The sequence below is a fragment of the Bidens hawaiensis genome, unplaced genomic scaffold (assembly GCF_021521415.1).
Source record: "Bidens hawaiensis isolate Kalapana, Puna unplaced genomic scaffold, B.hawaiensis_p1.1 tig00029414_1, whole genome shotgun sequence".
Classification (NCBI taxonomy): Eukaryota; Viridiplantae; Streptophyta; class Magnoliopsida; order Asterales; family Asteraceae; genus Bidens; species Bidens hawaiensis.
In genome coordinates, this window is record NW_027494879.1 from 164,608 (window position 1) to 187,116 (window position 22,509).

General features: G+C 34.6%; 1 protein-coding gene and 1 pseudogene across 1 annotated transcript; one reads left to right on the plus strand and one right to left on the minus strand.

The window, feature by feature from the left end:
- LOC143578983 (uncharacterized) lies at nucleotides 1-6,002 on the minus strand. Its single transcript, XM_077062408.1, has 11 exons — nucleotides 5,947-6,002; nucleotides 5,797-5,864; nucleotides 4,151-4,232; nucleotides 1,314-1,397; nucleotides 1,180-1,219; nucleotides 1,029-1,074; nucleotides 883-941; nucleotides 728-795; nucleotides 548-637; nucleotides 408-460; nucleotides 1-214 (listed from the first exon to the last, which is right to left on the minus strand). The coding sequence occupies exons 1-11, from the start codon at nucleotides 6,000-6,002 to the stop codon at nucleotides 141-143; spliced, it is 720 nt and encodes a 239-aa protein (XP_076918523.1). The 3' UTR covers nucleotides 1-140.
- A 12,143-nt stretch (nucleotides 6,003-18,145) lies between these two features.
- On the plus strand, nucleotides 18,146-20,299 carry LOC143578968 (zinc finger CCCH domain-containing protein 30 pseudogene; annotated as a pseudogene).
- Nucleotides 20,300-22,509: the final 2,210 nt, after the last annotated feature.

A 22,509-nucleotide genomic window follows, 5' to 3' on the forward strand; every position in this document is an offset into this window, starting at 1 on the left:
ATTGCTTCTATAATCAAAGTTTCAAAAGTTACAACAATCCATTTGATTACGCAACATAAATCTCGTTCAAATCAAACATTAAGAAACCCAGATTATTTATTTACTTATAGCAGCATCATCTCAAGTAGCAAAGCAAATATTTAAAGAAACATTCCTTGGAGATACGTATCAAAATTATCCACATCATCATCATCAGCCTTCCACGTCTTTTTTCCTACAAATTTGGCAATCAAAACATCAGTCCATGTCGTAAAAAATAAAAAAAACTGGCTACAAAATGAACACGGGTTAGATAGGTCAAATGACTTGTAACGGGTTGGGTTGGGTTGACCAAAAACATTGACTTTTCTTATAAACGAATGATTATGAATCGAACGTCTTGCTTCCCCTCTATACGCATCACTAACCTTTAGGCCTCTCGTGATCCTTCCTTGTATCATCATCAATTTCCTCCCTTTCTCTGAAAATTTTATGATAAAATGTAATGCCAGTAATCATATGATAAAAATAATAATTAATGGGAAAATAATAATAAACCATCATATACCTTTTGTTCTTTCGGTGCTCTCCTTTTTCTAGTCTTTTTTCTTTGTTTTCCTTTTCCTTCATTTTTTTGTAAAGAAGTTTCTTTGCACATCTGAAATGAATATAACAATTAAACAAAATATTCAATGCTCGGATTTTAAAACGCCAAATCATCATTTGTGTAAAATGTAGAAAAATTAACCTCTCACAAGTTACTAATTTCACCAAAGCCTGCTTGTTCTCTCCTGCTTCAAAATAAGCAAAATTCACCTGCAAAAAGTACAGCACTCGTTAATGCTGAAGTTTGACCAAATAAAAGTCAACTGTTTTTCAAATATAACTGTTTTAGACACTTGCCTCGTAGCTTGCTAACCCTTCTTTTTCATCGCAATGCTTGTTACCACATACAAACTGCCCTGACAAGAAAGACCAAAAAGCTCAAAATGTGTTTAAACTAACCTACTAAAAATAACAAGCAAGTAAATAGCCAGTTTAAAAAGTACCTTTTCCAGATATTACTTCTTTCTCGGTTCTCCATCTCAATCCAACCTAAAAATACACAAATACTTACTGTTATAACGTTCAAGAGTTCATGTGTATTGATTGAAACTTCAATGTGAAAAATGTTAATTTAATGGCTACTCAGAAAAATACCTTGCCTGTCTTGTAATGTGACATGTCAGCAATGCAATATCTTTGAAAAGGTTAAAGAAAATGTCAAAACGATCATAGTAGCTTCAACTTTGAATTAAAATATGAAATATAATAAAAAAATTCGCAAAGGATACTCTTTGAAAAGTTTATCATAGTAACGCTTCACCAGCCTTTGTTCCCATGAATGATCCATATCATCTTCCTCTGAACGTATGAACCTTTGAACAAACGAAATAAAGTATTAAGTTTTTCATATGATACTAAGTTATCAACAACAGCATTTCAATTAGTTACACACGTCAAAAGACAGATCAGACATATTCAAATTGCATATGCAAAACACAAAGCAGATGTTGTGAATAGGAGAAAAGCCTTTTGCATAGCTTCTGAAATGTTGCTTACACTTAAAAAGCATAGCATCAAGTATCAACAAGGCATGAAAACAAGTTAATTTTTGGAATTCGGAAACCATGCATGACTTGAACTAGCTGGTATAACTATTAACTTTTTAAATAAATTAACAGAAAATTCTGTATGTATATAAATTAAGATAGAGAATCAAACAAAAATAGGTTATAACAGCAATAGACAATGTGCAAAACAAGTGCCAAACTAAAGAACATCCTAATCAGTCTAATGCACACTAAACTTGATGACACTAATTCATGACGGATCAAATGTTTAAACAATTTGTGTCATTAAAATTTAAAACATACTGGTACTTATGAAGCTTTAAGAGGAAAAATCAAGTAAAAATAATCATTCATAAGAAGAAACAACTAGTCTCGATGAAAACATAAACTGAGTCAAATACTCACTAAGCATCAATAATAAGGGACTCTCAAATTGTGTTCTCAAAAATTAATGGCATCTAGCCAAAAACTAACAATTGCAGTTGCTGATGGTGTTAGACCTAACTTGGTTCTAATGTAAAAAGATTTTGGATAAAACTAGAGCAGTGCTTGAGTCATGAAAAAATCGAAAAAAGAAGACAAAGATTAGTTTTGGACCTTTGGTCTATTAATTAAAGTTTATTTGTTCATGATTACTTAGTAGTTTAATATTCCTATCTAGTAGGAGTTTTAATTAGATTAAGAAACAAGTTATGATGAATAAAGAGTTATAAGAGTCTCATATGAAGTTTTGTTTCGTGCTGCGATCAATAATAATCCAAGAGTCGTGGCTGTAGGTCTTTAGTCCAAATAAGTCCAACCTGCATATGGTGTTTATTGACCTGGAAAAGGCGTACGACAGTGTGCCACGTCGACTCCTTTGGGATTGCTTGGAGAGTAGAGGTGTTCGTGGAAAATATATAAAGCTAATTAGGGATATGTATGCCTAGTCTGGAACAAGCGTACGTGCACCTGTGGGGGATACTGACTTCTTCCCAGTAGAGGTAGACCTTCACTAGGGATCAGCATTGAGCCCGTTCCTTTTTGCAGTAGTCCTAGATGAGTTGTCAAAGTTGATTCAGGATATTGTTCCTTGGTGCATGCTTTTCGCTGACGATATCATGTTGATCGCCGAGAGTAAACAAGATCTAAATATGAGGTTAGAGGAGTGGCGTTCTGCTCTAGAGAGTAAAGGTTTAAAGATTAGTCGGTCAAAGACGGAGTATCTTTACTGTGACTTTGGTGGGGTAAATGATGATGAAGACGTCCAAATCACAATTGAAGGCCAGGAGGTTCCGCAGTCAACCAAGTTCAAATACTTGGGATCGTTTGTGCAAAGTGATGGGGTCATAGATAGTGATGTAGCCCATCGTGTCCAAGCAGAATGGTGTAAATGGAGAGCTGCCACAGGGGTACTGTGTGACAAGAGATTCCCAATTAAATTAAAGGGAAAGTTTTATAGGGTTGCGATTAGACCTGCGATGCTATACGGAACAGATTATTGGGCCATCAAGAAGACACACATGCGTAAGTTGGAGGTAGCGGAGATGAGGATGCTAAGGTGGATGTGTGGACACACAATGTTAGACCGAATAAGAAACGAGGTTTTTCGGGAAAGGCTAGGGATGGCTAGGTTGAGATGGTTTTGGATATGTAAAAAGGAGACAGACAACGGCTCCCGTTAGATCAGTGGAAAGCATTATTATAGAGGGGAGGAGGGGTAGAGGTAGACCCAAATTGACTTGGGATGAGAGGATTAGGCGTGATTTGCTAGACTTGCACCTCTCTAGGGACATGGTTGAGGATAGGAGTTCCTGGAGACGTAGAATTAAGGTTAAAGACCTTTAGAATGAGACTACTGCTGCTGCTGCTGCGCAGGCAGTTATTGTGGTTGTTAGTATTATTATCTTTATTACTATTACTATTCTTATTGTTATTATGGTTGTTGTGTTGTGGTTGTTGTTAGTATTATTTTGTACTACTACTACTACTATTCTTATTGTTATTGTGGTTGTTGTGTTGTGGTTGTTGTTAGTATTATTATCTTTATTACTTTTACTATTAGAATTATTATTTTCTACTTATTATTATTTACTAAATTCTACCGTTGTGTTTTTAGTTTACATGTAATGAAATGTTGAATTAAACTGACTAATATCATAGTGCTGTAGTTGATTATATATATGTGTGTGTGTGTGTGTGTGTTTACTTTTGAGTTGGGGGTCTCGCCGGAAGCAACCTCTCTATCTTTAGGAATAGAGGTAAGGTGTGCCTACATCCCACCCTCCCCAGACCCTACTTATGATAACTTAGGCTATTTGTGGGAAATACTGGGTATGATTGATTGATTGATTGAATTGCATTCCAATTGTGTTCCCAAACAGAATAATCTAAAGGAAAATCTCACTAAGAAAATGCTGGTTCTAAACAAAATCTCTTAAAACACTGATATATTCCTTCTTATTGAATGTTCAGCTATTTTTTACTGAAAACTAAAAAGAAGCGGATAACAAAGAATAGCATGGCCATAATAAGAGGGAAATCAATTTTGAAATCCTAGAGAGAGCAGACGAACATACCGGTAGCCATCTCTAAGAGTGTCTTGATCAGTTTTGATGGGTAACTTTTCTTGTTTTTGCTTCTCTCCGCCATAAAAACCAACTGCAAAGCAACAGGATTCGGCACAATGAAAATATGTTTTAAATCAAATATAAACATCCAAGCCTGGTTTTAAATTGTGCGATCCACTCTGTCGCTTGGTCCAAAAATCGCATATCCGAAGCGCTCTATATTGAAAAAAGGTATTAAAATACATGGCACCCAACCCTTTCAAAGTTTTAGTAAAATAAAGACATTCTCGTGATTTCTAAGCCAAAAACTAATTGATTTCCAGTCTGTAACCTCACAACTAATATGTATTATAAACTTTTCAAGAAAAAATTGCCTACCCATTAAACTTTAAAAGATCAATATGAGTTTTCAATTTCAAAAAACAACGGAATGGTAGACCAATCTTACCTAGATCCTATCCCCCTGTTCCGAGTCACCCCAAAATTTCATATCTTACAACAAGAAGTTGACTTTGATTTACAAGTTTGCGGCCAAATTAAAACCCATAAACCAAGAAATTTAAACTACTACTTCACAAGTCACTATTGGTAAAACTACTGAACTCCATTGAAACAATTGAAGTTGATTTTGATTCTTTGAAGCGTCGCTAATTGGCTATGGAACTTCAATTGAAACAATTGAAGTCAATTTTTATTCTTTGAAGCATTGCTTATTGGATTTTGGAAACCAACGCAATTAAAAAAAACCCTTAATTGAGCATGTTGCGTGCATCATAGCACATCATGTGAAATTGGCGCAATATCTAGGAAGAACAGTTATAACCTTCCATATCAATGAAAATATGTAAATTCTCAGATTAGTTAAACACGCTATGCCTAAGAACACAACACAAAAGAAGCTAGCACCAAAGAAATGGATAACAAATAGCTAAAAGAAACCATTATCCAAATAAGAAATGCAGACTGCATCTCCAGTTGGATATAACATACCCAGAATGCACCCTAAAAACAGTTAGAAAACAAATGGACAAACTAAACAAATAATAATCCAAAATTTTCACCTAGATTCACTTGCAAACTATGCAGTTAATGCGGAAAAATATCGGATATCGGTCAGGACCGAATCTGAGATATAGGTTATCGCGAAGGGATATCGGTAACTTTAATACCATGCAGAATTTATATATATAGCAATTTAACACCACAATTCAGTATACTCTCCTCCTACCATTAACAAAATAACCTTTTGCAATTTGCAAAACACTAACAATTGTAGCAAATAGGAACCGATTAAGACTTAAAACACTAACAATTGACAATTAAGACTTAAAACACTAATATCGGTCAATATAGTCGATATTATCAGCACGGACATTGACTGCATAGCTTGCAATAGTCATCCAAAATGGTCAAAATTGATTCTAAATTAAGAAAAATGTATAAGCAGTAACCGCAATTGAAAGATTAACAATAATAAAATAAGAAATGTATGAATGATTGTAGCCCCCTGCCTTGACTTACACGGTGGGAATTGTTCATCGTCCATATTTATTAATATAGAACATCAAGTTTTCGCAAATAAACTGCTGACTATTTGCGTAACTCCTTGATGCACATGAAGGAAATCAATGAGAGAGAGAGAGAGTAAGACTAACCGTACTCTTTGAGGAACTTTTTGTGGCGATCGTACGCGTTAAGCCCTAATATGTGAGCCTGATACTGCCTGCAACATTATTAAATTATTAAATCAGCCGGAAAAAATAGAATATGATCGATCAATTGAATAAAAGAATAATCAATCCTACTGTTTCTTTTCTTCTCTGTCGAAGATTGCAGACCTGATGGATCCGAAAGACGCCATTTTTTCACACCAAACAAACCCTAACCCAAAACTCATTACATGTGCCAATCCGGATCTGGAAATGACCCGCCTGATCTGTATTCGGTTCGGCCCAATTTTGTTTTGTGGACTTTTAGCCCTTATTTATGTCTAGTCTAATATACCCCCACAAGCTTTTTATACAAAATTCTCAAAATGTTCTTCGGAAGTCTAGCACGTCTTTGACGACATGTCTGTCGTCAAAACGTGTTAGACTTTCAAACACAGTCAAAGATGTGTGAGGCATTCAAACACATAGTTAACGACGTGTTTGGCATCCAAACACATAATCAAAGACGTGTTTAACCTGTTGTTTGTTTTTTTATAATTATATTATTATAACTAATTTTTCATATGAAGCGTACTTATTATATAAAGTTTTATATAACTTGTAATCCTATTATAACTAAACTAGTTAGAATAATATAATATTGAAAGAAACAACCAACAGGTAAAATTCGTTTTTAACTATGTGTTTGAAAGTCAAACACATATTTGGCAAATCGTCAACGATGGGTTAAACTTCCAAACACATAGTCAAATATGTGTTTGAAGGAGACATTTTGGAGTCCTAAAGGTTGGGGCAAAAATGTAATCTCTTTCCAAAGTAAGAACATTTTGGGAATTTTCTCCTATGAACATCAAATTTTTTTCCATCTAAAATCCGGTTAACCTTGAACTTGCAAGCAGTGTTACGTAACTTGCCAAACGTCGAACAGTGAGGTCGAGACTAGCGATTAATAGGGTTGGAATTTATATGTGTGTGTGTATCAAATATACATATATACATCGTTTTTATATATAAATTTTCAATTTTGACCTATTTTGACCAAACAGTTAGCTATTACCAGCGACTAGGCATTCCAGTGGGATAGGGACTGGCGATTAACCGATGATTAGCCTAGACATGATTTTTACAATCATGTTTGCAAGGATCTGAAACCTATCATCACACTTTTGGAGGGACACACATCATACTACTAGGCCACTATGTCAAGGGTATATCCCCATATGTAAAGAGTGTGGGACGACAAACTTATTAGATAATACGGAGAAGCTGATTGTTTATAATGGATTTAATATTTGTCATGCATGAAGATATTTAATCATCAAGTATTTGTATCACTATAAAACACGAGTTAAAGTGGTTTTACATTTTGTTTTTTTAATGAATTCTAAAATACTCCTAAATCCACCTAACCTGCCTAATGCAAGATTTGAACCTTCGAACTTTCAAAGGAGGGAACATCTATTATATGCTTGGATATAGTTGGGTCAAATGCCCCTTTGTAGGTAAAGTGGTTTTAATACAAAGGTATTTTTTACAATAGTGCCAACAAATGTTTTGTATCCAAACTCGGCTAAGGAACGAGAAATTGTACATTGTTTGTCGATGAGATGAGTTGAGAGCATGTATATATCGGAAATCCCTAGATACTAGCAGAGGACTAAGTGGTGAAGCAGCAGACGACGAAAAACCTTTCAATATGCATATGCAAAAGTTAAAAGCTCGAACTCATGGCATGATCAGTTATACAATGACCACAATGTCTATTTAATATCGTACCAAGAATTTATAGCTGAAGCATGCACAAAATGGCAAACCTTATTAACCGTAAAAATGAACACAATTAGAGAAGATCTCATTGTCACAGTGTACAGATTTGAATGGAATCCAAAAATTTTTTTTAGCTGTAGAAGCTCTTAAATGTGTTTTTATCAAGCCAAAATAAGGTCATAACCTTTTGAACTTGAGTTTCAAATAAAAAAAAGAAAAAAGAAAAGTGACTTCGTAAATGACACAAGGAGTATTCTTGGTGACTACAATGTCATCAACAAACATAGTCATATATAATCTATATTACATATATATATATATATTATATTATATATTATAAAATATAAAACATATTAGAAGGACAAAATTGGTAATTTATTGCTTTTTGGTCTTTTACTGAGAGACGCTGTATAAATTTAATGCTGTTCAATGTTTCCGTCCGGCAATCTTCCTCCGGCCAAAGTTAATTGCTCCATTTATATCCATTCATTGAAATCCGGTGCATAACCTTTCCTCTGCTTTCAAGCACCGCATTCAATTTGTACTACCCAATGGACGCCAACACTTGAAATCACCAAACGCTTCCAATTGTTACCTCCTATTTATTTCAGTCATCTATCCATCACCGGCAATTAACATCCTGATTTGGGTAATTAGGGTTTTGGATAACGACATGACATGCAGAACAGGAGGTTTCCTAATTTTGCAAGAGGAGGTAAGTAATTATCTATCAATATTACAAAATTGTTACTTGTTAGGTGATTATCAATGATTGCAGTTCTCCAGAGTTTTTTTTTTTTTTTGGTTGATATAGTTGTTATTCCAGAAACATACTGGCAACTACAAACATGAGCCATACACAATTTATGATTTGAAGGGTGTCATTATGCTAGCCATTTCTTAAGATGCTGAAGATATAGGTTTAACTTTTGTTGAGTTTTCATTGATTGCTAAGAATATTGCTAAACAGTGTCATTTACCAATAGTTGGTTGTTAAGGAGAAGACACACATTCGAGATGCAATTCAAATCGATATCCATGGAATAAGGGTGACAAGTTTTGAAATCTTTGATTTCCGAGTTTAGAATTTTGCTTAATGCTATTATCTTATTTTTTTCTTCTACAGGCAAAGTTGAAAGCACACAATGCATATAATGCAGCAAAAACAGAGGAAATCGAAGCAACAGGTTAGTGAAATGCATATAGACTCAGGTCATGCTATTATCAACAAGTTAAAAACCGTTCCTGTTACCGAAATTGATACCGATTTGGTACCGTCGGTACTGAATCGGTACCAAAGTTTTGCGTTTCAGTACAGGTACCGGTACCAATAATTTGCGATATTCAGGATCGGGATTTATGGTACCGATCTCACCCCTATTTCTCTTTACATGGCATATTTGTGTTTTGGAATATTTTAGAATTTCACATTCTAATTAGTATGGCAGCTAGGGGTTAGTGAAATGCATATAGACTCAGTTCATGCTGTTATCAACAGGTTAAAAAATGTAATGTATGTTGAACATATTGATGGCAGTGTATTAATACTATGACTCACTCTTTTTTCTTTTTAAGTATGTTAATATTCTTGGGTAGTCTTTTGAGTGTTTGCTTTTAATGCAAATGTTCAAATATGGAGCATATTATACAATATGAGCATTGCTTTTAAAAGATGAGAACAGTTCATTCCGAGATTAAACCGCTTAAAACTGTTTGACTTTATGATCAGTTCGCCTCAAATATGGAACTGGTGATCAGTTAGCCTCAAATATGGGATGCCCAAAAGAAATTGAACAGGCTATTGGCAAGAAAGATCATAATAAGGAACGTATGAAGATAGAAAAATTATATTGTTTTTGTTAATATTTTTTTTACAATCATTATCACACTTTGAGGAAAGAACTGGACTCATTATTGAACTTTAAAAGCTGAAGCTGCTGCCAAAACAGTTGGGAAAATATAAATGATGATAGTAGAAAGGAAAGAGAGCTTCAAGCTCAGTTCAGAGCTACAGATGGTGTTCGACAAAAGGCGTCTGCTCGTTTAAATAGTTTGAAAAACTATCATATGACAAGGTTGTTTTGAGTTTTTGCATCAGATAGATCTGTGGCGAGCAAGAATATGTTTTAATTTTGTAGGCATGTAGGGGCATTCTTGGCATTTATCTTTACGGATGAAAAAATTCGTTATTGGTACCGAACCGGTATCGTTACCGAAATTAATACCGATTTGGTACCGTCGGTACCGAATCGGTACCAAAGTTTTAGGTTTCGGTACCGGTACGGTACGGTACTGGTATTTCCCGAAGTTTACCTTCAATACCGGTACCGATTCCAAGAATTTGCGATTTTTAGGATCGGGAATTTCGGTACCGGTACCGTACGGATCTCACCCCTATTTATCTTTACATAGTTTCTACATTTTGGAATTAGATTACTTGTGGCATAAAACTTAGCGTTCTTAGCAATAATAAACCTTACTCTTCTCAGGGCATATTACACTCGGTATGATGTGGATTTGATATTGTTAGGACGTGTCATGAAAATGAGAGCTTGGCTCACGATACTGACTTGTAAATATAACGCAACCATCATCTCGGTTCACTGTTCCTTAAAGATTTCACACCAAATTTGTCCTGCAGACAAAAAAATAATCACGTTTTGGGTTGTTATATCTAGCCTGTTTAGTTAAACAAACTAAGCGGGTTATGTTTAGGTTGCCATGTGTTACCCGTTTAATTAAACGGGTCGTATTTAGGTTGGCATGTTTTTGTCAGCCCGCATACATATTAATTAGTTGTAACCCTTCACAATCCAAATGTTTAGTTTACAATTTGTTGCATACATGAGAATAACATCTTCTGTTGCTAGGCTCAATGCTGTTACATCTGCAAGTGAGGTCGATGAAGTCCTTTTCTTGTTTCTCGATGCAGATTACAATTTTTATTTTTTTATATCATTGTCATTGCAACAATTTGATGAATATATTGATTGATGACTTGAAGCTGTAGTTTACCAAATTTCTTGCATTATGTAGGAAAGTTACTGCTATAGACTTTGATGGAGATGGAGGCTATCACATGGCTGTTGGAACTTGGAAGTAGTGGTGGCAAGGTATGCTTAAAATATAATGCTTCATTTCTGTATTGTGCATTATGTTTTAGTAAGTCAAATGAGATTATTCTATGTCAAGTTAGTTTAATTATCAACTCAGTAGTTTCATAAGGCTGATATTTACTAATTTAAAGGTGATGATATATGATCTGCGCTCATCAACTCCCCTTCGAGTAAAAGATCACATGTAAGTTACTAATTTCGGCTGTTCATCATACAACTGCCATGAAGTTTTTATACCTGAAATCTTCCAAAATGTAAACAGGTACGGAAGCCCTATAATAGACAGCAAATGGCATCAAACTCTCAACTCCGATAGGGTAAAGCTAATTACTACTGATAAACATATTGTTCAGATTTGGGCCTCACCCCCCCCCCCCCCAAATAATAATAATAATAATAAAAATCCAACAAACCATATCCACATACATCGGCGCGCTCACACTGATAAACCATTACACACCACACCAAACACTACAAACCAATACGAGAAGATAACTTGCGCTTACCCGCAGCAACGCGCAGACACTTTTGATAGTAATAGAGTATAAGAGTAAATAAAGAGTAAATTATCTAAATAACACAATATACAATAGAGTACTGAAGTAAAAGGAAAACTAAATAATGTGATCCAAACATTGTCGGAAGGTTTAGCATCGAGCCTCGGACGTCTAGCATGTAATCCTATAATAGATTAGAATACTAAGGTTATGGGCGCACCATGAAGATCCTAACAAGCATCACATTAAGTACAAAACAGTCTACTAGTATTAAAGTGTTATAACAAACCAAATAGTTGTCAAGGTCTTGTTGGTCCCATAATTCACAAACTGATAGGATAATAGACAATATTCTCAACCCTCAAATCATGAAGTAAGCTCTAATTTAACTAACTTATGACTTAGGAGTAGCCTAAAGATCCCAACAATCATCACATGAAGCACAAAACAGCCTACTAGTATTAAAGTGTTATAACAAATCAAATACTTGTCAAAGTCTTAATGGTCCCATAATTCACAGACTAATAGTATCATAAACAATATTCCCAGCCCTCAAATCTTGAAGTAAGCTCTAACATAACTAACTTATGACTTAGCTCCTGATGGTACCCTCATGACTTTCTCTAAGGGAGGTGTAATGATTCGAGTCTTGTTCGATCGGGACAAAATGTTATGTGTGAGAAACGATTTTTACCACAGTGGGTCTTTAGTTAGGCGGTGAATTTCTCATGAAATTAGTGGCGGTCCCGGTCACCACCGCTATTTGCGATCACGAGCATAGATGCTTTTTTGTAGTCGGTGTACGTTACAGGTGTCTGGACTTTGTTGGATATTATAAATTATAACAGACTACTTTTTATGACTTAAAATGCGTACTACAAGGCACGTGACGGGTTCAAAGATTGTGATAGAAGACAAGGCACGTGAGGTGGTAATGTTCGATCAAAGGGTGAGGCGAATTCAAACAAAAAGATTATACATCTCCATTATTGAATAAATCAAAATAGCAAAATAATCAATAAATGACATATCACCATGTCAAGCTCTCGATAAGCATAAGATACAAAATTAGTAAATTATCTTATATAAGTTTAATTATCAATATTGTGATAAAAAGAAGAAATATACATATATGCCTTACCAATCATGCTCTAACAAACCTGAAAGAGCAATAGTTGTGTTCATATTTCATTATTGTTTTTTTCTTTCTTTCTTTTTTTTTATTAAGAACAGGTAGAAAACATAATTCATGAATTTGAAAAAATAAAAATAAGTATGAAGATTTAATTATTATATGTATTCAATCAATGATGTTGTTTCATCAGTGTGTGCTCTTTCTTCTTGTCCACACTAGACATATCATTTAATAGTAGTAAATTAATAAAAAAGAAATAAAAGAAATAAATCAGAGCTTGAATCTTAGAGCTCGTGGCAAGGTACGATAACCATAAGTTCATAATGTAATATTTATTTGAAAACATACCAATACTTAATGGTTGAAACATGCATGATTAGGCAAATGGAGTCTAGCCAAAAAAGAGTGAAAGACCTCACCCTGTGGGAGAAGATCTCACTGATATTAGTAAGACATGCAATGTCTTGCCAATCATGCTTTGTGTTCATTATAATTAAGAAAGGTTGAAAACACATTAATTCATATTCTTTTGATGAAAAATAAATATAAGTTTAAAGATTTATATTCGTAAATATATCATATTGTTAGAAAACATAATAATGTAGTTGTTTGTTCACTTGCTTGTGCCCTTTCATCTTGTCCATACTAGAAATATCATTTAAGTAATTAAAAAGAAATAAATAACAAAATGTGTCATTCATGTCGATGAACATATCTCATGGCTTATCTGAAAACACGTACTCGCTGTTTTCTGTTCAAGATCACCTAATAACATCATAAACCCTTGCGGTTTTTGTCACTAAGTCCATATATGGCTTTTAATACTTAACTTTCACTTGAAAACAATGTACTAGTATATTGAATATTATTATTTTATTATATTAGCATTTTAAATTTAAATTTTCGTATATTATATGCATGCCTCATGCTTGTATTATGAAGTTTGATGGAGTTTTCTTATAATAACATCTATTATTCATTTATTTGAGTATTGGAATGACTCCTTGTGAAATTTTGTATAGTATAAAATATAGAACCCTAATTTATTAGGGGTGAAGTTGGTCAACAAGAACTTGATGTGATTTGGAGTATAAGCCACAACTTATATGATTGACCAGGTTCATGGCGCCAGAATGCTGCTCAAAGATGACATAAGTTATACGTTATGATAACAAGAAAATTATTTGAATTTGTCGGGAAGATCAATTTGTTACTTGTATCAAATTGGGACATGATTCGTGTGTGAAGGTAAGACAAATTGAGTCCTTCCATGGACTATTCAAGATTGTTACACGAGCAAGAAGTGTGTCATAGCCTGAGAACTATCTATGGAGGTCAATGAGATTTATAACAGATTTCACGTGTGCCACTTGTGAAAACGCATAGTTAATGGAATGACATGTGTGCAATAAGCTGATATCATGATTAATGACACGCTGAACTATATGAAGGAACCAAATACAATTGTTTATCAGAAGATTAAACATATCCAAAATGACATCAATCAAGTCATTAAATAACTTGCATGCTCTTTGATCTTTGAAAAATTAAAGTAAACCAAACTCAAACACAAATTAACTTGTGATTATATAATGTCAGTGTATCATTGTGTTGCAATGCATCAAAAATTTGAATTACCTGTCAATGAATTAAAGTTGTGAGGCGTGAGAGGAAATGAATTCTTTAAAACTTCTTAAAATACATGCCATATTCTCTTTCTATAATTTTCCATTACAAGTTTAAAAGTAAATAATAAATGTTCAAGAGCTACTAGGCTGCCCGATATACATGTTGGGTGCCCACGGGGTGCCCTAAGTGACACCCGTGGTCTCATTTAAACACTGCCCCCCTCTTTCTTTGGTTGCAAGTGACGGGGTGCAAATGAGGGGGGGGGAGGGGGTTGAGGGCTGGTTGCTCTCTAATAAGGTTTTCTTCTTCTTTTAATTATTTATTTTTCTTTAATTAACCTTTTGTTGTTAAATAATATAATAAATATAATGGTGGAGAATGATGTATAACATGAGTTATGTAATGATATTGACTGATGAAGGAAAAGCTAAAGTGGTATTAACGATAGAAAATAGAAATAATAATATATAACACATAATCTAATGATATCAAACATTTGTTCAAAGTTATCAACTTATGATTGGCATCATCTACAGTCCTACACTCCTGTAAATCTGTAATAATGTTTCTTGATCGTCAATGTTGTGGTCCTTTGGTATGTGTTTCTAGACCATCTATAATGTAAGAGCATTTTTTTTCTTTATAAAAAAGTATAGTTATAGGTCACGTTAATGATTTTTTTCCTAAACAAGTCATCCAACACAAAAGCATACTTAAAATTTCCACATATTACGTTCATTTTAATAACGAAATTATTTGCTATAATAAACTATTTAGTTTTTAACACCATATAGATAAAGATAATAAGTTACACTTAAATCTCTAACACCTTAAACACAATAAGACTCGATTTGACGGCCACAATTTTACAATTCATAAAGCGGTGGTAATGTAGCGGCTTGTTCCCCGTTTCTCTCCTCTCTCGATATAAACACTATTATTATTATTATTAGATGATTATGAATTGAAAAAAAAATAATAAATAAAATAAAATTAAAATAGTTTTTATAAAAAAATCCACCTTCTTTATCTTTACATCAACATATAGCAAAAATCTTACACAAATCTTTTACCATTTCCCACTTCACATAATTTTTTTGTTAATACGTATCCTCTTCCAAATTCCAATTATACAACTTAACATGGGGTTTTCTACAGCCACCCCCTTTTGCTAAAACACCCCACCAATAGGCCCGTATAGCTCTATACGGAACGTATTGGTTGGTTTTTCTAGAAAAAACCATCAATTTTGTCTTATTATGTTTTTTTGTCTTATTATCAGAAGGGGCGTATAGCCCTATACGCCGTCTCTGATATATATTTTTATTTATTATTCGTTATTATTATTGTTATTGTTGTTGTTGTTATTATTATTATTATTTATTGTTGTTATTAACATAACCGGGGTTCTAAACATCCGTTTGGATCGATTTCAGCGGCATTAAGCTTTTTTTTTACTTATATTATCATATCTCAAAGTTTCAGGTTCTAAAATGCCGCTGGAATCGATCCAAACAGATGTTTAGAACTCCGGTTATGTTAAATTAAACGTTTAAGCGAGCTGGTACTGACCAGAATCTGAACAGCGAGTCGGAAGTCAGGTTTTGGTCAGTAGCCTTAAATTTTGTTACAAAAATAAAAGTCTTCTAGACCGAAAGTCGGTTCCGACCAGAAGCATGAGAAATTGACTAGTCAAAGATGTTTGACTTTAGCCTGTAGTTCCCGAAAATACGATTTTTAGCCTTTTTAAGTGATTTTAAAGGTTTCTAAGGGACATTTGACATAATCCAAAGTTATGAAATTATAAAATAAGTTAAACCAAGTTAAATACAATAAATACAAGTTTTAAATAGTTCAAAAATCCGAATTACGATCTCGAATCGGTTTAAACTTAAATGAATACAAATACGAAAAATCCGAGATGTTACAGCACCCTCATCGGAATTATAACAGTAATAATAATAATAACAATAACAATAATAATAATAATAATAACAATAAATAATAATAATAACAATAATAATAACAAATAATAAATTAAAAAAATATATCAGAGGCGGCCTATAAATACTATACGCCCCTTCTGATAATAAGACAAAAAACATAATAAGACAAATTTAGTGGTTTTTTTATTAAAACCAATCAATATGCTACGGACGTATTGGTGGGGTGTGGGGGCATCCCTAGCATGACCCCTTAACATATATCCATCCCCCAATAGATTTATAATTTATTTATATATTATGTTAGAGCCTGTGTTTCACACTGGTGAAAAATATGATAAAAGTAAAAAATTGTTATATGATAATACATTAATTATAAATGAATAAACAATATATCATTTAGAAGTCAAGAAATTTAACACAACAACTACTTAAGTGGAGTTATTAAGCATCTTTAGTTTGAAACATGAGGTTTTGAATTCGAGACTTGTATCACACAATAATTTATTTTTCAAAGGAACATACTCCATATCATATTTAAAAAAAGAGATAATAAAATAGAAAACTGTTCTAGTAAAGCCCTATATTGATGCCATCTGAAAATATATAGTTGAATTTATATTTATCCACCGAGTGCTTCATTTTCTCCGGACTCCACCCCTAAATTAATTCCTAAACTAATTCCATCCAACCCACTTTATAAACCCCTTGACGTCCGTCTTCTTCCGGACGCCACACACACTTTCCAATTAAATTTATCCGACCAGACCAAAGGCACCTCAGTGGACTCACCGGCTACCGGTTCAACCAGTCACCACCTAAACCCCCTTTTACCGACACCACGCTCCACTAAATTTCACCCGCATTTCTTTCGCATTTCGTTTGCATTTCAGTTTCTGTACGTTTTACACAGTTCTCTCTCTACCTTCGCTTTCATTGTTATATAAATATATATTATTATATGTGTGGATAATATATGTATGTATATATGTCATCATAGGTTTTCTCGACAGACATCTTATGTTATGTATCTATCTGAATCAATCGTTTTCTACTAAAAATGGAAGCGCTTTGCTTCCAGTTTTCGATTGATCTATAAGATCTGTTGTATTTGGATCTGGGTTTTTGAGATTTCATCTGTAAGTGTTTCTTTCACTTGTTTAGATCCTTGATGGTGATATTATTATTATTTGTTTAGTAATTTTTATTTTATAATATTGATATGTGGTTAGATCTGAGTGAAGTCTGCTAAGATTGATTATTATTTAGATGAAATGGTTAGAAAACCTTTGGACTGTTAAGTTGTTTTTTTAGATAGTGTTTTGGAAGATCTGTGGAAGCTGTGGATATTGCTTGATTCATTTGATGTTGTTTTTGTTTATTTTTTATTTTATAGTTGAATTTATTTGTTACATATAATGTATATATGTGTGAACCCTTGGGTGGGCAAAAGTAAAATTGCACTAATTTTGACGTTATTTTACTAATCACGTGAAAATAACGTTAAAAGTGGCGGAAGGTTAATCAGGCATCATGTGGTGGCGTTGATAGCCGAAAGACAAGGGCACATGCACCAATCAGCCGGTGTCCCGATGATTAAGTGTTATGTGTCTTATGTCCAAGGCTTGATTCAAAACTACTATCGAGCCGGGGGTCTCACCGGAAGCAGCCTCTCTATCCCTATGGGATAGAGGTAAGGCTGTCTACATCTTACCCTCCTCAGACCCTACCATAGCATTGCTATTGGTGGGATATACTGAGTACGATGATGATGATGATGATGATGAAAATGAAGAAATGGATGTGAAAGTTGGTTTTTTTAACATAATCTGGTGTTTTTAGCATGTTATGCTAGTTAAATTACTATGTTCCAGCATGATTAATTTGATGGGATTTTTGTTCTTGTTTTTGATTTGATAGTTGAAGTTATTTGTTATAATTTGATGAGTAAATGAATGTAAAAATTTGTTTTTTTTTAATTTTTTTTACAGAATATGGTGTTTTTAGCATGTTTTATGTTAGCTGAGTTACTATTTTCTAGCATGATTAATTGGATGATCTTTCGGTTTAGTTTCGATTTGATGGTTGTATTATTTGTTAGAAAATGAAGAGGAAATGAGTGTAAAATTTTGTTTTTTTTACACAATCTGGTGTTTTTAGCATGTTATGTTAGTTGAATTACTATTTTTCTGGCTTAATGATTGGCAAAACATAAGTATTTGTTCATTGTTATGGTATTAACAAGATGTCCTCTTTTTCTGAATATGTAGTGACTGAAGAAATATTCTTAGTATCTAGCAAAATGGTGATGAGTTCACTAACAGTGGAGACAGAAGATTCTTTTTCAAGTTTACTAGAATACGCAGCTAACAATGACTTTGAGGGTTTCAAACGGTCGATAGAGAACGACCCTAGTTCAATTGATGAAGTTGGTCTGTGGTACGTGCGCAAGAAGGGTTCAAAACAGATTGGCCTCGAGCACCGGACCCCATTAATGGTGGCTTCTACTTATGGGAGTTTGAGTGTTTTAAGATTGATAGTTTCGCAACCTAAAGTAGATGTGAACTTCGCTTGTGGCCCGGATAAGTGCACCGCCCTACACTGTGCAGCTTCTGGTGGTTCGCTTGATGCTGTTGAAGTGGTTAAGTTGCTTCTTTCTGTTGGTGCAGATCCTGACATTGCAGCTGCTAATGGACATCGCCCCGTTGATGTGATTATTGTACCGCCGAAGCTGTCGGGTATTCGTTTGTCCCTTGAAGAACTTCTCATGAATAATAGTATTAATAGTTCGTCTGATGGATCGGTTAACGACTGCAAGCTGACTGTATCTGGGAACACATCAAGCTCGTGGTCCCCAACGTTATCATCTTCACCAGAGGATCATTCACCATGTTCTCCGTCGGATTTGGTATCGTCTCCAATAATGTCAAAGTTTAATGACATCTCGGTCAACTCGTGTTCCGAGAAGAAAGAATATCCGATTGACCCGTCTCTACCTGACATTAAAAACAGCATTTACTCTACCGATGAGTTCCGTATGTTTTCGTTCAAGGTTCGACCTTGTTCACGGGCTTATTCTCATGACTGGACCGAGTGCCCTTTTGTTCATCCGGGGGAAAACGCGCGCAGACGTGACCCACGAAAGTATCATTATAGTTGTGTACCCTGTCCCGATTTCAGGAAAGGCTCGTGTAGACGCGGCGATATGTGTGAGTATGCTCATGGTGTGTTTGAGTGTTGGCTGCACCCAGCTCAGTACCGTACACGGTTATGTAAAGACGGGACTGGTTGTGCTAGGCGAGTTTGCTTTTTTGCTCATGTTCCCGAGGAGCTTAGACCACTTTATGTCTCAACCGGGTCTGCTGTCCCGTCTCCTAGGTCTTCAGCTGCTGGTGCTGGTGTTATGGACATGGCTGCAGCCATGAACCTTTTCCCTGGCTCACCCATGTCCCCCGGGTTCAGTCAACAGATGTCACCATCGGGAAACGGTGGTCAACACTCTCCGGTTGCTTGGCCTCAGCCAAATGTCCCGACTCTTCATCTCCCGGGAAGTAATCTCCAATCGAGTCGACTTAGATCTTCTCTTAGTGCCTGGGACATCCCACCAGAAGATCTAAGCTTATTGCAGGATTTTGAATCTCAACAACTGCTAAATGAGTTCGCCTGCTTTTCACAAAATCTACCTGGATCACTCTCAATGAACCGATCAACTCGCTCTAAGACACTTGCTCCTGCAAACCTTGAAGATCTGTTCACAGCCGAGCTTACTTCTTCTCCCAGATATTCCGACTCCGCAGCATCTCCGGGTGTGTTTTCACCATCACACAAGTCAGCGGTTCTCAACCAGTTTCAACAGCAGCAGAGTATGCTCTCTCCCATTAATACAAACATGTTCTCACCGAAAAACGTTGACCATCCTTTAAGAATGTCTCCAAGAAGCATGGATCCAATATCTCCAATGGGCGCTCGTCTTTCTGCTTTTGCACAGCGCGAAAAACACCAACAGCTTCGCAGTCTCAGCTCCCGGGAACTTGGAACAAATCTTGGTTCAAACAGTCCGTTTAGTGTCGGGTCACCTGTGAATAACAACAACACTTCATCTTCGTGGTCGAAATGGGGATCTCCAACTGGGAAAGTGGACTGGTCTGTTAACGGAGACGGGCTTGGTAAACTGAAAAGGTCGTCTTCTTTCGGGCTCCTCAACGATAATAGTAACAGTAATGGCGCTGAGGAGCCAGACCTGTCATGGGTTCAATCGCTTGTGAAAGAATCACCACCCTAGATGATGAAAAACAAGGCGGCTGCACCACCTGCGGGTGGTGTGGCCGCACCATCCGGTGACGATCAATCAAGTGATCATCCAGTGTTAGGTGCTTGGCTTGAGCAGATGCAACTTGATCATCAGCTTGTAGCTTAAGCAAAGAGATGAACTCATATTCATTTTTATCACTTACATGTTTTGACAAAAGGAAATTTATATTCTTTTAAAAGTTCTATAATTGCAGACAGGAGGATGAAGAAAGGAAGCAAAGGCCTGTAAGCTGTGGTTTGGGTATTGTTTTCTTCTTTGTTAACTGTTATTTTTATAATTCTCTAGCAATTTTTATTATATGTTGAAACAATTTTCAATTGTGTTTTGGCTAAACCAAAGTGTACTGACATTGGGGATAGCAGCAATTTGTGGTGCTGTACTTAATTTGTGACACTTTTGGTCACAGATTATCTCCCCATCTACTTTGTTATGTAAAACATATTATTATAGTTATATTATTTTGTTTGTTTTATTTATTTATTTTTTCAGTTATAAATTATGCTTGGTTTAATAATTATTCTTCATGAATATTTAATAGAATATATATACTTGGTTTGTAAGATCACCAAGGAATAAGATAAGCTGTTCAGAATGTCAACAAATTCAATATTATTTATTGTTTTTGACGTTAAAAGTGTTTTTGGAGATTATTGATATAAACAATTTTCTAGTTTGGATTGTCTTCAACTGTCGCTGCATCTTCTGGAAGGAAACTGAAATATGTTTTTTTTTGTTGCTAAATTCTTGTAATTTATTTATCATTCAAAAGCATTTGGACACATCTTTTCTTTGTCTTTAATGATTTGGTCAAGTGTCATAAATTTTGTTATTAGTACATTACTAAAGGGGATGCAAAGACTAATTTGGCTTCTTTATATACACGGAAAAATAATGAAATTACATGATGTGTTATAATAATCTTATAGAGATGTTAGTGATTAACTACAAATATAGTCGGTATCTCGTGTATTCATCTTTATCAGCTATAGGTTTATACTTGCATTAAGTTACATTTTCGCCCATCAATCTTGAATTTGGGTGACCAAACGACTATAATTCTACTTGGTTTAGATTAGGAAGCTTAATGCTGTAACTAATACCACTTATGTTTATATACGACTAGTATTAACACCCTCGTGTTGCGGTAGGAACGAAAAACCGTAAAAGGACTAATCTGTTTTAACCCAATTACAGTTTTCAACCTATTCAAGCCATTAAAGTAGAAACCAAAGAGGCTCAAGGAACATCATCCCCTTTAAAACCCACTATATATGTTGACACTTTTGAGAATTTTGCAGTTAGTGAGCGTGGTTGAGACTCAGTTCTACTGCACATGTGATCCATAATATAATATAGAATTGATAATAGAATAGAAATAAAAAGTTGAATATTTTATATGCATTAAAGATTTTGAAATCAATTTGGATAGGACGCTAAGCTATTCATTTACAAAGAGGATTAAACAAACTGAAACCTTGGAGTTGCAAGTAAAATAATGAAATGAATGCAATATATATTGTTCATTTGTTTGCATTAGTTGGCAGGCAAATTGGAATCAATTGATGATTAATTAACATATATGTACCTATATACGTAGTTTCTTTGTAATGTATAGTATTCAGATATGTTTCGAAAACGAAATTAAATATCCAAATACATTATGGATAAAGAGCATGAGGTTTAACGTTGAAATAACTAGTGATAAAAGTTGTAGGTTTTATTTGAGGTTATAGATTTATCAACCTTGGTGTGCATAAAGTTTGTACATTATGCTACTTTCATATTATTTATTTTTTAAACTTTTGAATTATCTTTTTAATTTTTACTTTAAACCCTTTATTTACCATCTTTTTACTTTTAATCACTATACTTTTTATCTTTTAAAAGTTTCTCAAAGCATTTTTCATTTTTTAAAATCTAACACTTTTCAACTTTCAAAGTTTCTCAATAATTTTCATCCTTTACAAACTTTTATTTAACGTGTTGGTATAATTTTTGTGAGTTAATACGTTGCAACGCGTGTGTATGATTCATTGCTTTTACATCTACTTTGCCATGTTTAACAACCCCGTCACAAAGCATTGGCCATAGGTTGACTTATTTATTCTCTTCTATGTATTACGTTTCGGTCTAATTGTTGTGTGCTAACACATCACAACGGGCTTGCATGGTTGAACGTTTTAACGCATACTTTTCGTTCAGTTTTACAGCCCCGTCGCAAAATGCGGGCCCAACGCCCTTTCAACACACGGGTTCTCAATAAAGTGTTTCGTTACCTTTTTCATGATTTTACACCTTC